Source organism: Schistosoma haematobium, chromosome 4 (assembly GCF_000699445.3).
Source record: "Schistosoma haematobium chromosome 4, whole genome shotgun sequence".
NCBI classification, from domain to species: domain Eukaryota; kingdom Metazoa; phylum Platyhelminthes; class Trematoda; order Strigeidida; family Schistosomatidae; genus Schistosoma; species Schistosoma haematobium.
In genome coordinates, this window is record NC_067199.1 from 17,962,224 (window position 1) to 17,981,544 (window position 19,321).

The following is a 19,321-nucleotide window of genomic DNA, read 5'->3' on the forward strand; positions in this document are numbered from 1 at the left end:
AAAATTGTAAGCTGGGAAGGTATATAGTAAACTAGTATTTCAATTTAAATCCATTAATTACATAGTCTGTTCATTAAATAGGTTAACTACAGCCATAAAATTTTTATCTTATAAAGTTTCTGAAACGTATGCTCTGAAAACTTTTCAACGTTCTCAATACACTTGTCTGATTTCTTGTTCTAATTTTTTCGAGACGAAACAGTTAGAAATGGAGGTGTACTAAGCAATTACTTCATCCTAGTTCGATATTTCACACCAATCTGTACGCTTGAGATGAGATTCAAGGTTTTCAGATCTCGAGGTAATTGCAAATCTACTTGTATCTAAACAGAATCAGATTGTTTACTGTTCCTACTTCTGTCATTGGGTTTTTCAACGTTAATACTTTTCTGATGTTTAGTTTAGGCTGAATTTTAGGTTGAAAAGATTCACATGATTACCAATAAACTGATCACTTAAATTTAACTATAATCATAATAAGTCTGTTGAATACCATGAGTTTAGTTGCGATAAAGAATTATCAGTACTAGTCGTTCAGTGTTGCAACATATTTCTATTTAACATACATTCAAATCTTATACATCAAAAAATATCTTTTACAGATGATTTTTAATAGTTACTTATTCTTATTCAATTTTAACCACAAAAGTTTTCTACTAGTTCAGTTTCTGTAACTATTTTTTCTTTCATTTGTAATATACTGAATGGATGATTTCCAATATATTCATCACTCAATCTTTATTAAAGGATAAAGACGGATGAAAATAAGCCAAGAACTGTGATATTTCTGTTTAGATTTCCCAGTATTTAGTGCCGCAATAATCTGTCAGCCTTCTATAATACTATATACATACTATATACATACAGTTAATATTTCATAATTATTGAGTTCCAAAAAACCAAAACCAAGAAGACTAAACTGAAATATTTGCACAGTCGCAGAATAAATGTCACAAAAGTTCGAGTAGCCTACCAAAACAGTTTCATTTAAATGTCTATATTTTTTGATGGTAATTTTTAAAGTGATTTATTTCCTCGATAATCAACAGCGTAACAATCAATATTTTCCATCCTAAACAACAAAACAAAGAACTATCACTGGATCAACTTCTGTTACATTATGAATTGATTTGAGTCGACACTAACAACTGACAAAAATGGTTCAGAGATTACAGACTAAATATTACTAGGTTCCATTATAGAGAAGTTCTATGAGCATGCTGAAAATTGAAAGTTGAGAATATCTATCACAATTCCAGTCAATATTTTTTTATATTCTGTCTTAAATCATTTAACTATAAAACCTTTATTCATTGTCCAAAACGAATTGAACAATAAAAACACTTTGAAATTGATAATCGCTACCGTATATGATATTTTTCTTCCTAAAATAACGAATGCAAAAATGAAATATGAAAACGGAATGAATAAATTACCGACCAATCAACAACAAGAACAATCGACATATAAGATTAACCAATCATATTAAAGGATCACACGCAGAATACAAAGCGTAATTTAAAGCAAATAATATAACTTAGATATTATAAACTGAAAGAATTATCTTTATCCCCTTACATTCATTTCAACATAATTTTTTTTTCACTGAACAAATAAAATTAATCAAACTATTGAACAAACACATAAATAGGGAAATTTAGTAGAATGAATTTTCTTTAAAGTTTGCTTCAATTCACTTGGTTAAATTTTGTTTGTTTGTTGTTCTTGTGTTTTTTTCTGCTTGCGCGCGATTGAACATTTTACCTTCATATTTACCAGATGAATGAATAAATGCATGAATTGATAGACAGTTAGATAGATAGACTGTAAGAAAGTTTCTCTTAAAAGCAAGAAGAAAGGTAGAAGAAGAGTAGAGAATCAACATGATTTTTAAAACAAAAGATAAGACTCAATAATAACTACTACTATAGTTAAATATTAAGTCATTGGATAAATTATCCTTCCAGTCTATTGGAAAGTGAAGTAAATTCTACATATTAACAGTACAATATACATTATATACATACATATATATATAGTATACATCACAGTATAATCAACAAACCGTATAAACAATAATGGAAAATGTTTTTTTTCTTTACGTGCATGCACTTGCCTGACCGAATTTGAAAACTAATCTCACAAGAATTCACATTACTATTCAACAACTCTTTATATTCAATGAATTAGTTCAAAGAAGTACTTATCCATGAAACAAATTAAAAATGAAAATTGTTTTAATTTTGATTCATATTCAAATGAATAAAGAAAATGATTTGTTAACATGTGATAATAATTGAATCATGAATTATTTATATTCAACATTATTGTCAGCGGAAAAATTTGAAACATCTTCTTAGTTTATTAAATTCATTTGAAATCTTCACAATAAATAAATATAAACAAAAACAGATTAGTTAATTTGAAAATAATAATAATAATATAAAACTATTACAAACGATTAATCGACTGTAAACAAATATAATAAAGCACGAAAATAATCACTAATCAATTTTTCAGTTCATTTTAATTAACTTTAATCGGTAATATCAAGTGTTATATTGTATAGTATTTTCATTATATACTCATATACATATACGGCATAGATCTATAGTGTATGATCAATCGAACGAATATATACTACTGAAAGGTAAGCTGAACAATATGTTCTTAAAACTTAATACAAAATAATCGATATAAAACATCTTATCACCTTATTCGCTCATTTTAGTGAGCACTTAGTAAATCTGTATTTCTTTTTTTTATTTTTCTTAAAAAAAGGTAGGGCGTAATATTCTAATATAACTGAAGGTATTAGTAACTGACATGCAAATAATTCAAAAGATTTTATTCATTCATTCGAAAACTCCATAAATGAAAACGACAGTAAAGTCAAATATTTAACTAAGTAGAATATTTAGAAATTTATTTTAATGATCTAAATAAAGCATAACCCTTTACATAAGGTTTAATAATCATAGATTTGATTATATGTTGTGAAATTGTGCGTATGCATCGGACCAAAGGAGGCCAATTTTCATCGTCGAACATTATTTTCAATAGTGCTCTAGTTTATATCAACTTGTAACAAGGTTTCTTACAAATGGAGAATTGTTGAAAGTGGCATTATCTAGGGTAATTTAAATACTGACACCATGAATTGTGGAACATTGTACAGAGTTCTGATAACTTATAACATGAATAAAGAGCTCTATTTGAATAGTAGAATAAATAACAAATTAATAAAGTTTTTAATAGTTGAATTCATGAGTTAATCTAAGCCAGACCACAAGTGAATACCTAAAAACACGACGACCGTTTCGTCCTAGTATGAGACTCCTCAGCATGCAGGATCGTGGATACGCACTGCTGTTTTCAGGTATTTACTGATGGTCTAGCTCAAATCGACTCATGAATTCAACCATTAAAAATTACTACAATCTCCACAAACCCCCATTCTAATAATGATAAATAGTTCTTAATATTAAAAATCAATGATGGCAATAATCATTACAGTCGACATTATCATACCGGAAAACGACTAATCATTAAAGTTGACAAATAATATTGGGAAAAAATAACTGATGAAATGAAAAAGTTTCTCTAGTTTAAATTCATTCCTTGTCAATTCATCTACACAATAAGAAATGTTTGTTCAAATACATCAAAATCAAATTATTACTAGAATTATATATTTAATTTAATTGAATAGATATAAATAACAAAAGTATCACAATGTATTATAGTTTGATGGTAATGTTTATTTAGGTTTATAAAAAATAATGACTATTGTATGAAAGTAAAAGATCTGTAAGGATTATTGTTATAAAAAGATGAACATGCTTAACGTTACCAGGCAAAAATATAAAGTACAATAAATCATTTATGTTGAAATACTAACTACTTCTGACTGTTACTGTTAAGTTAATGAGCATGACCTTCTTGTTTGAAAGATAGTATTCATATCAATTAATTAATGATTTAGTGATTTCAAGGGTAATTTGTTTAACATGATGTATATTAGCAATGAATTTATTCTTTAAATAACTAGTACTATGTATCATTATTACCTTTGATAAATGAATTAGAACTGTTATGGATTCGAATAAAAATTAAATGTAATTTATAAAGAGATCTGATATTTTTACAGCTGATAATGTTTAATTAAAACATTCACTTAAATATGAATTAACATTCTATGTAAGAATTATATCTTGGAAACAAAATCGGTAATTGAAATTGGAATAATTCCAACGTTTTCTTTGACAAACTGGTCTGAGCCTCTTCAAAGAAATAAAAAAGTATTTTGATTCATTTGTTGACTGTTTTGATTGTAGTTTTTGACACTTTCAGAGATCTTATTTGGATTTTATCATATTTATGAAGTCTCTAATTAGTCATTATAACTTTATATTATATAAATTTCAGTTTATACTATTAATAGTACGTTAATTGATCAGTTAATTAGTTTTAGTCAGTTCACAAGTCAAAATTAATCCTTAATCATTAATGATACATGAAATATATACCAATCAAAACTTTTGAGACAGATTCCCAAAGAAAATTCAAGTAGTTCCACTCAGTTTGAATATAACATAACAACTCTGAGAGGAAATGAATAGAATTTGAAAATGTCAACTATTGATTAGTTTAAACACATAGTATGGCTCGAAAGTCTTGACTTGGTATCCAGATGCAATCTTCAGTGCTTACTGTTGAATATTCTTCAACTAGGATGGATCAGTTGACCAGTGCTGTTTTGGTTTCCAATACTTTACGGTCGTTATTAATTCTTAAAATGAAACTTACCAATTGCATCATTTTGATAATATTTATTATCGTCAATAATTCATTAATTTCGAGTTCTTACATACTTTTCCACTGTTGTTGTTCACATGTGATATGAATCAGTTATTCTATCTGAATTTTAAAAATCAACTATAAAGTGAATAATTGAATTAATGAGTCGATCTAAGCTAGACCACCATTGAAAACCTGCAATCATTAGACAGTCATTTCATTATATTATAGGATTACTCAACACTGAGTATCCACGATCCCGCATGCTTGACTCAAACTCACAACCATCGGTCACGAGTGCAAATACAACCTCTAGACCACTGAATCAGCCAACCAGCCAGCATCCAACCGTGTTAATGTCTCACTTCAACCGATCCATGATGTTGCACAATCATTCATCCATTACCTGAGATAGATATCTGTCTCCACCAAATACGGAATTAATTCCACTGGTCACGGCTTGTCACTAGAACTCCAGAAATTTCATATTTGGCCAGTCACTATTGAGTTCATGATGATTATGATCGGAATGTGGGTTTATGGAAATGTGCAGTACAGAGGAGTCGGACAATAAAACGAAATGGCTGTGTAGTGCTTTCAAGCTTTCAATGATGCTCTAGCTCAAATCGACTCATGTTCTCAACTATTAAAAATCACTACAATCCCCACAGACTCCTATTTAATATAACACAAATAATTGAGTATTTAAACGAACTGATGAACGAGCAATACTAATCACACAAAAGTTGCATCATAGATAAACAGATTATTAGGTCACGAATAGATAGATTTAATTATAGTTAATATTGATAGTTTAATCTGAAATATTGTTTATTCCCTTATTAAAAGTATATGCTACTTTCATTTAAGTCATGTCACAATAGAACAGATAACCTGAAGAACAATTAATTTTATAGAGGGCATGTCGTTATCACTTTCTGTGATTATGTAGAATAGTTAGCATAAGATTACATGATTTTATGAAGTCGGTTTGACATTAGAACATTTCATTGAGATTATATGATGAAATATCCATTTCTAACACATTGTTCATCATTTCAAATGAATTTACTAACAATAAGTTGGATTTATTTAATACAACCTCTTCATATTTCAATGTATGCAAACTAAGCTGTTCTGTCAAAATTACTAAATGATCTTATTTAATGAGTAAACTTAGAGCAACACTAGAAAATAATGATATATTGAATTGTAGGTATTTTGATATGCTAGATGGTGGAACATAGTCGAAAAGGAGCTTTGGAACTAATTTTCTTGCAAGTTTGTATTCATCATCAAGAAATAGCTATAGTCTTGGTGGAGGTGATGATCTCAGGGGGATTTAAACCTGCGTTACTCAGCTTCACAGTTTGAGACATTACCACTGAACTATTACAGCCACAATTTACATTCTGTATGACTAAGATATTTATTATTGATTGGCCACTGAAAATTGTTCAATGTGATTTAGTCTGGCTCTTTAGCGATGACCGAATTCTATAAATCCAAGATATCCTGTCGACATCCTCCAATTACTTTACACCAAAATATAGTGCACGTAATATCAAGTCATTCAGACTAGTGGTCATATTATTACTTGATCAACACTAATAGACTAAACAAGCATTAAATTGGTCATTACTCAGTGATAAATCAAGTGTAACTGTAGGTTTGCACTTAGATTTATACATACATTATTACAATGGTACTAAATCCTTACTATGTAATCGATACTAGTTTGGGAATATCTGTCTACGTTTATCACATACTTCTGCTAAAAAACTTATATAAAATGTTTTCTTTTTACTTACTTGAAAATTCTTAGTGTCATAATTAATTTTTATGTTTCTAAAACAGTTGAACTAATTCTCAACACACATACATACACAAACACAGAAATGGTTTTAAGTTATTTAGAATAAGGGATTAGAATAAAATAAATTATTTTTACGAAGTAAATAAACACGAATAGCGACTCGAGAGCTCATATATGTTGTGCTCAATGAAAAAAACTGGAAGTTTTGAGTTCCATTTAATATGGTTACTTACTGTTGAAGAGTTATGAACTCAAGATGAAAAACTATTGTTCAGTGCTATTGACATTTTAATGGTTTTCTGTGTGACATAAATTCATAATCAAAATGAGATTTAAGGGAAATTTTAGTGGTTAACACGAGTGTGCTTGGAAAGTGAAAGGTATTTTCAATTATATTCACTAAAGAATTGTATATGAACAAAAGTTCAACCATATATGTACACTTCGAGTTGTAATACCAAACTTTGAATGTATTATATACAAGGAAAATAGAAAAAAAATTATTGTCACTATATGGTACATTTGTATTTTGAACATGGCTTTTTCCTTAATTAGTTCTGTTGAATCAGCCATAAGCAACAGAGGACTTAGCATTTATGTAAATCGGGCGAAATTGTTATACAACACTAGGAATGGTGGAAATTTTCAAGATGAATAGCAATGTTGTAGAAGTATCAAGGGTAAAAAAAAGAATTGGAGAATATTACTAGAAGAGAAATTAATTAATAGTGTCACAGCTATGAAATGATTTTGAAACTCAGGACTGAAGAAAAAACAAAGGGTTAGTGCATTTGTGCCACTGTAAACAACTGCTAGTCAGTTAATTCAGCTCCTCTAGTCACTAGTCAAGATAATCGCATGGACTTTAAACTGGTAGTTTGCAACTACTAATATGGCTGAGATCAACAGTAAATGAATTCATAGACTTATGCCACGTTGTGGTTTTGCCCCCCCCCAATAGTTTTCATCCACCTTATTCCTAATCCAGACAACATCGCACGTAAAGTAGGCTGTGGTAGGGTATACGTAATATATGTTCCAACCAATTTGACTGGATGTTGGACGTTATTTATTTGATAGATATACATTTGTACTTTGAGCCGATTGTAGACAATAAGGCAACATAATACATATTTCACTGAAAGCTGAAATTGTGACAGTATGAACTTATATGAGCCAAGACTATTGACGATCGCCCACGAAACTGAAAGATAGTACATATAATTACGGAATGATTGCATAATAATTTAAAAAAGATCCCAAATCTGGATGCTTAATAGTATTACGCATCCTAAATATGTTCCGTCAGATTACTTAAAAAGTAATCATAAACTTTGGTAAAAAAGAATCTCACTACTTCGTGAATTTTAGAACCTTCCAGTTTGACTTAGTCCACAACAGAAAAAAATGTTTTTTTCGTAGTCATATAAATGTGTTTTCAATTGGTGTCTATTTCTTTTTTATTACCTGCAAATAACTACTGTCATTTTCTTTGTTTAAGTAACCTACAATAAATGGGTTCAATAAGTGACGGAAACGAATTGAACGAGGATAGTTCAAAACGAAAATTAAAAAGAGGTAAGCTACAGAAATATTCGGTTTTTGTTTTTGAATTGTCGCTTTTGATGGTTGAATTACTATTAGTTTTTTGAATATCCCATTTAAAATCATCCATTATATAACCTGATCACTTTAAATTAAACTGACTGATAAAATGTTAAATGTACAACGTAAGAGGATTTCTTAATTTGCATGTAACTCAACTCCACCTTGAGGATTATGTTCTAAAATACCCGTTCGATCAACTTGTACTATTTTCATTGATAAGACAATATTAATGTACAATATATATATATATATATATATATATATATATATATATATATAATGACTAAATAATGTGGCATTATCTGTTGAACTGAGATATCGATTATAAATCGAGGCAACGATTTTATGTGAAACAATTGTTCAATTAACGAAAATTTGTAAAAAATCGGTTTTAAAGATAACCGGAAGATTGAATATCCAGTTGTCTGACTATATAAGCGTAATTCTTATGATCATTTTTCTAATTTAGAGAATCCGTGATGTGTTATAAAGTACAGATATAGTTTATGTGCTACACTAAAACGTACATTGCTTCCTTTCTGAAAATAATCTTGTTTTTATCTTAATTGAACTCCTTCGGTTTAATTTCCATTGGGTTTTAGGTTCTCACTAATTTAGACGCCATCCTAGGAAGAAATAGTTATTCTATGCTTCCTGTTTGTCTAACTGAAATCACTTAGTGATGAAAATTATGAGATTGCATTTGTACCTTATTTTGTTTGCATGTGTTACAACTATGTTCTTATTTGCAATGTATGACAGTGTATGACGACTTTTGTTATCAATTTGTTTTACTTAAAGCGAACTGATTCAACAGTGTATTTTGCAACTACAAATTTATGATTGGCTTTATTAATTAATATAAAATTTCTGGTGATAGATGAAGTTAAGCAATGATAGACATCCAGACAAGGTGATGCAAATTAATGATAATGAGAACAGACATTTTACTGTGAATTCACATTTTCTCTTAAAGATACCATCGCAAGGAATGTATTTTTAGTATCTTCTTTAAAGTATGAAATGATGAAACTCACTGATTGTCAATATGTGTCAGGTGATGAAAATCTAGCGAAATAATGTGAATCTATGCTATTCTGTTCAAATTGATATTTTATAATAATGCTTAATCTATTATTAAAGAAACTGATTCAGTTGCATATGTAATTGATAGAAAAGAATTCTCTTATGTGTACTACTGGAAATGAACTTAGCTGTGGAATGAATTTATCATAGCTGTGCACAATTTTTCCGACCTTCATCTACTCTATTATTACTGTTTATTATGATAATGACAATATATTACTACTTTTTTCTTTAACCTATGGTGTTAATTTCTAACTTCAACCAATCCACGAAGTTGCGCCACCATACACCATTGTCTTCAGTGAGCTGATATGTCACAACAGACCTAGTTGAACTCCACTGGTAACGGCTTCTCATTAGAACTCCAGGATTATCTCCTGAAGTCAGTCACTGCTGAGGAGTCCCAGGCTAGGACGAAACGGCCATCCAGTGCTTCCAGGTTTTCCATGGTGGTCTAGCTTCAATTGACTCATGATTTCAACCAGTGAAATTTCTAAAAATCTCCACAAAACCCATTCTGATAATAAATGTATATTTATTTTAACTAATTTACTATTCATCTATATGAATTACTATATTGTAAATTTACACGTACTTTTTGTTTGAATTCAATTTGTTAAAATTGACCAATCATTAATTAGTTTAGTAAAATTTAAGTTAAACTGTTTACTGATTGGTTAAAATTGAAAAAAATTAGTGCGTAATTAAATGTAAGTGAAGAAAAATAAACAAACTTCATTAGGCTTGAATAAATTTGTATATATGTTTATTATACTGAGTTCGGTAGTTATTAAATAAGTACACCTTAGAAACAGAATAATTATTAAAATATTCATTAGATAAATGATTCTTCTTTTTTTTCATTATATTGATCAATCAAGAACATCGATGAGATTTACTTTTTTTTTCGGTAAAAATGAGTAGAAAAATTAGCGAGATAGAAAAATCAGTAGATGTAAAGGTATACTCAGTCGGCAACTGATAAGACTATTTATTTAATCAGCTGAGATAGATATTTCTGTGAAAATATAAAGGAAAAAAATATATAATAAAACCGTAAATATCAGATTTCTGATAGTAGATAGCACTGGGATTTAAGAAGTATGTTTCATTCCACTTGATGGATCGAGTATAGACTAGACATTTAGTAATTTCTATCTACCACTAATTAGTAGACTTAAAGATAATATTTCAGTATTTAATATAATTATTTATGAGTTTGAGTCTCATTCGAAACATTAACATTATAAGGAATATAAATCTTACTGATGAGTCCCAAATAGAAAGAAACAGGCTTTCAAGATTTCACTTCTGAATATTATTCACATTATGATCAACATATAAATGCATGTAATATATGTTCATGGTGTTTGTTCGGTTTATCAATATACTAAGTGATTATTGCACTTTTGAATACTAGTAAGTATGGAAGTAAAGAGTCGAACATATATAACAAGTAAAAAACAATGAAAGTTGTTCAGATAAACTGTTTCAGAGTTCCAAGAAATTGCGAACTTAGCTAAACATAAACTGGACAACTATGAATAATTAGTGAATATCGGACAAATTTTATGGTTAACGCTACAGGATGACCTTAGTTAGATAATCATTGAAAATTAGGAAGCTCTGAATATGAAACTTTTAAATAATGAACGCTCACCGATGATTGGATACAGAGCTTGCAGATCTCATATGAGTTCTTATATTTTAGACTAGAAGGTTAACATCCAGCGGTTTGCCTATCTAAGTTCAACTAATTGGTGATGTTGTGCAAAAATTTTGAAGTTTTATTGATGAATAATTACTTCAAGTTCGACACGACTGATTCACTACATTTTGTTTAACCACCCTTCAACAAGGAAAACACACACGAAATTTCATGCAGCACAAAATTAAAAATGTTCACTTTGTTCTGTATATTCTGGTCTTCATTTATTTTTAGTTCGAAGAAGCAGAATTTCCAACATGCATTATATTTTCATTGAGACAGTAACCATAAAATTAGAAAGAATAAGAGTACTTCACAAAAAAATATGACTAGTTCAAGTATATTTTAAATATTTTACATTTGATTAAAGATTTTAATGAATTGGGAACAAAATTAAGACAAGGAGGATAGTCGCTATCTGAATAATCAAAAATTAATCTCTCAGGATGTAACAGTAAGTAACACAATGTTGAAATTCTAAGAAAAATATTAGCATTCCCACATCATTGTTTTTAGGTTTCGATAATGATTGGTAAATTAGTGTCAACTTAGATTTAGCGTTCTTAACTGATTACCTGTCATCAGTTACTTAACACAAGGTAAAATAGAACAGGTCGAATAAACAGTTTTACTGTATGATTTAAATTTTTTAGCTTTTTAAATACTGAGTTTTACCATTTTTTCGGATAATAAAGTCAACATAAAGGATTTTGACTACTACCAAACAGTATTGGTTAGAAAATAATAACCACCTTCTTGAGTGAATGTATGAAATGGACATTTGATCCAACTGACAATAAAACCAATTGGGGAAATAAGTATTATTGACCTCTTTTTTCTAAAGTCAATAGTTGAAATGAACAATTTTCTACATTCTTTTAAACTGTCATATGATGTAGTGTTCATTGTCATTCATTGAGAATACAAAGTAGCAAATTATACTCAAGTTAACGATCCCATAGTTAACATGTATGCACAGCTCTTAGTTAAGATCTAAAGTATGCATAGTTCTTAAGTAAAAAACACAATTGGAATATCAATTTTTCCAAAGTTATGTACATGAATAAAAATTTATTCTATATTTGTGATAATTTCACAAAAATATATTATTGGATTGATTGGTCGTTGAATTTTATGTAAATCTTTTATGGATCTACCTCAACACAATTGACTGAGTTAAATAAACTATCAACCACTGTCAATAAAAGTTCTTATTCCTTCTGTGTTTTTAACTTTCTACAATCATTTAGTACAAAAACCACATCCGAATAGTTCATTCATTAGATAACAGTAATATATAGAAGGTTGTAAATCATAATTTATTAAAAAGAAAAAAAATTCTAACAGGCAAAGATGGATAGTGGCTAGCAGTGGAATCCAGGACCCGCGTTTCGTCCTATTTGGAACTGCTAGCCATCATCCATCTTTGCTTATAAAAGCTTGTCAATCAAGGCAATATCGAGGCATACGCACAGTATGCACATATGCCAATATCAGACTGATCAACTGCAGTCTTAAACCTCAATGGGAAGATACAAGCAAAACAATACCAAGTGAAGAACCTTTAACCTTTACATTTTAAATTGTATTTCTGACATTTGAGTATTATTCACCAAGTATCTACATCAATTTATTATGAAAACTATCGTCGGAATAGCTTAATAAACTGAAACACTAGAACTTTTGAAATCACTGAGGTTTCGACTTAAATTTCACTCTGTTTGATTTTATAAGGTAAGTCTAGTAGTATGTACCAAGCATGCAGTTCAAAAGCCAGTATAAAGATGTGCAATCTTTTATTGAATTACATTATATTTTCATCATAGTGGAATCTAGTTGATATTTTCCCATAAATAATCTATTCTATAACTTCATATGCCAACTGAGTATCTTAGTGAAATATCTGTTCGTGGATAATGCATTGGATATCGAAAGATCTTTTAAATCAAAATTCCTACTATTAGTCTCGTCTTTTAATCGGAACTCGCAAATTTGACTTTACTGATTCCCCTGAGCAACAGAAGTCATTTAGTATTGCTTTGCTTAAAAACGTTTTTTTGTGCAGTATTAAAAATTTATATTTGCATTAAATGTTGGTTTTAATAGCTCACACAGAATTTAATTGTTCAATGCCATAATATTATTTTCATCAAGAAGCACAATAAAACAGTAATTACCATCTTTCATCTGTCATTTCGTGCATGTCAACAATGTATTCTATGTAAAATTCAGATGGTTACTGAAATTAATAGATTATCCTAACTAAAAAACAAAGAGATAGTTTAGTATGTATATTTCATCATATTTTGGTATCTTTAATTGAATAGTGAATGTCTTCAAACAATTTAAATCCTGCGCTTAAATAATTGGGAAATAGATTATTTAATTAGAGCATAGATTTTGACTTATCTGAACTGACAATCAATACAGAAATGAGTATATTTATCTAAAAGAATATCTATATTTTTAAAAAAGAAAGAAAAAGGAATTAAGAAGGTTTACCCTCATAACATCATCATTAAGTCACGTCTAACAATTGTTCACATGCAGTACGTGTAAATGAATAAATAAATAAAAATAAACTGCCCTAGGGTAAAATACAAAAAAGATGTATATAGGCGTAAATGAAGACGAAGAGAGAGAGAGAGAATGAGGTAACGAAACACTTGAACTAAGCACTATGTGTGAATAATAAAAACATGATTAGTAATTCAGTTTTCTTTAAGAAAAATAACTTGAGGTTGCCTTCTTTCTTAGAACAAATATATATGTATATATTCTTAAGAATAGAACTAAATGACAACTAAAGATTTACAGAAAGCGTGAGAGAGAGAGGGTAAGAATGAATGAGATAATTAATTCAAATGTTTCATGCTAAAATTAGACATGGAAACCGAGGACAAAATAGTTTAATGTATGAGTTAACTTCATCAAAAAAAAATCACTGACTGAAGTGAATATTTTACATTAATTACTTATAATTTATAATAATATAAATAATCATTGAGTCAAATGTCATCTAAGGTATAAAAATACTTTTTTTTATGAATATCCAATTATTTAGTTCAAAATGATAAACTACTTAAATGGATATTTTTTTCTTCAAAAAATGTAAATAAAATAGAGTATTCGAAGACAGTTAGTTTGTTTTAATTCTGTGAAATGAACGCATCGAATTCATGAAAACAAAGCCTACTAAACTACATGAATCTTGAACATTTGTAGCTAAACGTTGAATTGATTTTAATATTAACTTGAATTTTCATAATATTATTATTAGTTATCTAACAGTTATTTCTGGGGATAAATCTAATTTTTTTTGTGGGAAGTAGGGAATTTTGAAAAGATCCCTTTTTGCAAACTATAAAACAAGTATAAATTATTCCATTTAGTGTCAACTCTGATAAATCCCCCGATTGTTTTTGTATGATCATAATATTTTTTAAAACCATAATATCTGTTTCAATCTTGGAACAATATATTCACAATTCAGTTCTGAAGTTAATAAATCTTCAGTAAATCATTAAAACAATATTTGAAGCGGTTACAACTATTCAAATAGAATTTAAAAAATCGAAAATACGAAACATTTCAAATAAATACCAGCTCAATGACCTATAAGTTGGGCGTTCGCGTGTGAGACTGATAGGTCCTGGTTTTGAATCCCACGGGGTGCGATCGTGGATACGTACCACTGAGGAGTCCTATAATAGGATGAAACGGTCATCCAGTGCTTCCAGGTTTCAATGGTGGTCTAGCCTCAATGGACTCATGATCTCGACTATTAAACAAATATTTTTAGTAGATAATTCTTATTATTTTATGTAAATTTAATTTTATTAAAACTGACAGAATAGAAAAGTGGTTGTTTGTTTGATGATGGTGATCTGTATTTTAATTCTGATTGTTGTATTTATTCACTGTTAAGTAATTCATAATTCTTGCCATCGTGGTTAAATCTTGAATTTATTTGATCATTACTTCTAAATCCTGAATATAAACCTATTCCATCATGTAATGATCTTGTCCTTTGAAATGATAGCTTCGTTTTGAGCAATGGATTCCATGAGAAAATCATCAATTCAGTCACCGTATTTATTTCAGTGTTTTATTACATTTATTGAACACACAATATCTTTAATTTTCAAGTGTTACTTCCTAGAAACTATATTTTTATTAAAACTATGTGGAGTTTTCTTGGAGTTTTGAAATACTAACCATTATCTACATATTTATGTGATTATGTTAATAAACTGTGACTAAATGTATTCATAAAGGGATTTTCAAAATACCATAATGAATAATTCGGAGTGTTTCAGTTGTTAATGTTTGTATGTATTTCAAAATGATGTTGACTTTTTGGGCAAAATCATCAAGTATTTGTAACAATTTTCAGTGTTTAAAACTTCAACTAACTCTATTCACCTCGAATTAGTTAATAATTTTACACTGATGATCTTACTAAGAATTTTCTTTTAAAAATATAGATTTCAATATCTTGAACATTGGATTAATTTTTGTAAGCACCTTTCCTTTAGTCTTATCGATATGATCGTTATTGTTCATATCAAATAAACAAATTACCATTAAAAAACAACAAACTGGATTTAGTTTAGTAATTCGAATAGAAAGAAATATGTCAATGAAAACTAATAATAAGATTCTATCAGTCAAACTTCTTTTCAACTTTAAGCGAATACCTTTCTTGAAATTACGACAAACTGATCTTAACTAGACAATTATTAAGAAATAGGAAGCATTGAACAGTTGTATCTTCCTAGTATAAAAATCCTAAGCGATATATATATTCACTGTTTACTAAAGTAGGTAATTTCCCAATCTTTACATTTAGTTAAAGTTGTATAAAATTCATTAAGACAGTGTTACATCATTTGTTACGGAAATTTTCTATTTCTACTTCATCTAACAATAAGTATAGTGTTCATGTCAAGAAAACTGACATCCCACATTAAGCTATCTAATGTATTTATTCAATTAATTTTATTTAATCTTTGTACTGTCAACACAGTAATGTTATTCATCAATTTGTAAATAATAATAATAATAATAATGTAATTTATCAAAGAAAAGTCAACTCAGTACTTAATTATTTCAATGAGTAATATTTATAACTGTATACAATAAGAAAAAAGAGGTTATTAGAACATATGGAGTGATGACATAAGAGTCAACAATATTACTGAATAAATATATATATATATATATATATATATATATATATTCATAACTCAAACTTTTACACTTGAATAATTATCTGAGTAAACCTATTTAGTTGATATCTTTTAGGTACATTCATTCAGTGAATAAATCATTTCTACTTAGTCATTCATGATAGCTGATAAAAATTATAAGTAATAAATATACACAGAATATTTATATACTACTGAAAAGAGAAGAAAAAAAGAATATACACAATTTAAGTGAATAAAAACATTGTTTAATAAAAAGGAACTAGCTAGCTATAAAAGACATAAATAAAATGACTTGTTTATTTGTTATGATTAACAGGTAGCTTTGAAAAAAAAGAAACTGTTTACTAATCAATGTAAATGTACTAACAATCTCTAAAGAATAGGCATTAAAGAGAAAGAATGTAATTGTAAAATCTCAGCGAATGAATTTGAAACAAATATATTCTTTCTCTTTAATGTTTCACATTAACTCGGTTCCCAAATATTGTGAAACTATTCGATAAAATTTAAACGAATGTTTTTATCTAAAGGATAGGGTTACTTATTGCAATAATCAATTATGAAATGTTTACTTATTTACTTACTACTTACGCCTGTTATTCTTCGTGGAGGAGCATAGGCCACCCACTAACATTCTCTATTCAACCCTGTCTTATGTAATCCTTTCCAACTCTTTCCAGTTGTTATTCATTCTTTTCATATCTGCTTCTATTTCCCAACACAATGTGTTCTTTGGTTTTCCTCTTTTCTACATCCCTTCAGGATTCCAACGCCAACCAGATTAAACAAATGAAATATTTAAGTTTCATATTATAATTCATAATGAACGTCCTTGATAATATTCATAATCATGAAATACATGAACCTATGAAGCCTAGACAAATTGCTTAATAAATATCTTGATATTATAGCACTTATACAATAGCTATTGTTCAGTTCAGTTATTTATAAGTAAAACTTTAACTTGCTTACTTTGTTAACACCTAAATAGTTTCCCGATTTTTGATTTTCCCTAAGTACAATTGAAGAAATTGAGAATAAAATGAGGGGTTATGACTTAAACCAAGTCAATAGGAAGACCGTAATTAACTAGAAAATGCATTTGTTTTTAAAAAGACTACACTTATAATGTCAAACTTAATGATTGCTACAAATTACAGGTGTATGTGTGCAGCAATGAGAAGTAGTAAGTGAACACTAGCACATCTATGGAATACTTCTTGATTTTTCTCAGGTTCACCACCAGCTGCTGAAATCGTATTGCGAAAATTGTTTCTGATGATCTAAGAAGTTGTCTGAAACCCATCATATGATATTTTACAGTTGCTTTTTATTATGGACTAATTTATACATCTTATATGTCATTGAATAACAGCGAATATTTAACAACCAGTAAGATGGAATTAATTCTATCACATATACAACAACGTTTCATTAATATTAATTTGAAATGCAACGAAACAGCAGTCAAATAGTCGATAGTATTTAAATGTTCATATGGACAGAAAAAGATTCTACAAATTTTTGCATATAATTTCATAACACAAAAGTACCACATAATCGAATGACATGACTTTACGAATATAAAAAAGACACATATAGTCGTATTGCTTCATAAATTGATCATTATTGTTACCCTCTTATTTAGGTCATTCCGGTGTGAATCAGTTAGGTGGAATGTTCGTTAATGGTCGACCTCTGCCCGATACAACACGTCAACGGATTATTGAGTTAGCTCATTCAGGTGCTCGTCCATGTGATATATCACGTATTCTACAAGTATCCAATGGTTGTGTCTCAAAGATATTATGTCGTTATTATGAAACTGGTTCAATTAGACCAAAAGCGATTGGTGGAAGTAAACCAAGGGTTGCTACAAATGCAGTTGTTAACAAAATTGATATTTATAAACGTGAATGTCCGTCAATATTTGCTTGGGAAATACGTGATCGATTATTACAAGAAGGGGTATGCACACCGGATAATATACCAAGTGTAAGTCTAGATTTTTATGATGTATACTGATAGATTGACTCTTTTGATTCATCATTAAATGTTATATATATTTTAACTTAAAAGGCCTCATTAATCAAATTACACCAAAACCTCTCAACAGAGTGGTCTGATCTTTCAATCAGTCTGTTTTACCTATTATTACAAAAAATACACTCCATGATTTCTTCACATAATACTTATACATTTTAACATACAAAATTTGTTCATCAATTCAGTTTTCTTTAAATAGAATTATACAGTTTTTTAAAATAAAGTAGTCGGAAACAAATTTTCCTTCCATTGACATATTTATTTTGCTTTCATTTGAGCATACAAATACTTGACATTAGTCAAACAATCAGTAATCATCAACATGTACTTATTAGAATACACATTTTAGGATGCAAGTAAATGTAAACATTGGTAAACCTTAAAGAAAATAAAGATATTCCTAAATGTCATATTTACTAGGCACTACTTCTAAATATATATGGCTGTTTTCACTTATTCTATGTTATTATTTTTCAAGAAAATATTCTTACAGGATACTCATTTGATTTAACTACCATGACATATGATTTTAACTTTATGAGGAAAGGTAATAAGAAATAGTTGTTAAAGGATGTAGCATCTATCAAGTCATTTTTCAAATAAACAAACGAAAGTATGAGTATGTAAACATCTGGATCTTAAATTCTAAGTATAAATTAATGTCAGAAGGGGTTTTGTGGATATTATAGTAATTTCAATGGTTGAGATCATAAGCCAATTAAAGCTAGACCACCATGGAAAACCTAGAAGCACTGAGTGGCCGTTTCGTCCTGTTGTGGGACTCCTCGGCAGTGAGCACCCACGGTCTCGGCCCCCGCGAGATTCGAACACAGGACCTATCAGTCTCGCGTGCAAGCGCTTAACCACTAAACCGCCGAGCCGGTATCCAACAGTGTTAATGTCTAACTTCAACTAATCCACGAAACTCAACGACACACACACCATTGTCATCAGTGAGTTACTATCTCATGAATTAATGATTGAAGATAATATTTATATTCGAGTGAAATACATTAATAACGTTTATACATGTTGAATTAGTTA

The 19,321-nt window shown here is 29.0% G+C and overlaps 1 protein-coding gene across 1 annotated transcript in view; it reads left to right on the forward strand.

The window, feature by feature from the left end:
* MS3_00007555 (uncharacterized protein) overlaps positions 1-19,321 on the forward strand; it is a 67,051-nt gene that overhangs the window by 34,066 nt on the left and 13,664 nt on the right. Inside the window, exons 2-3 of the mRNA XM_051215853.1 lie at positions 8,118-8,194; positions 17,880-18,226. Coding sequence (XP_051066394.1) covers positions 8,131-8,194; positions 17,880-18,226 — 411 coding nt within the window. The 5' untranslated portion in view covers positions 8,118-8,130. The remainder of the gene's footprint in view (positions 1-8,117; positions 8,195-17,879; positions 18,227-19,321) is intronic.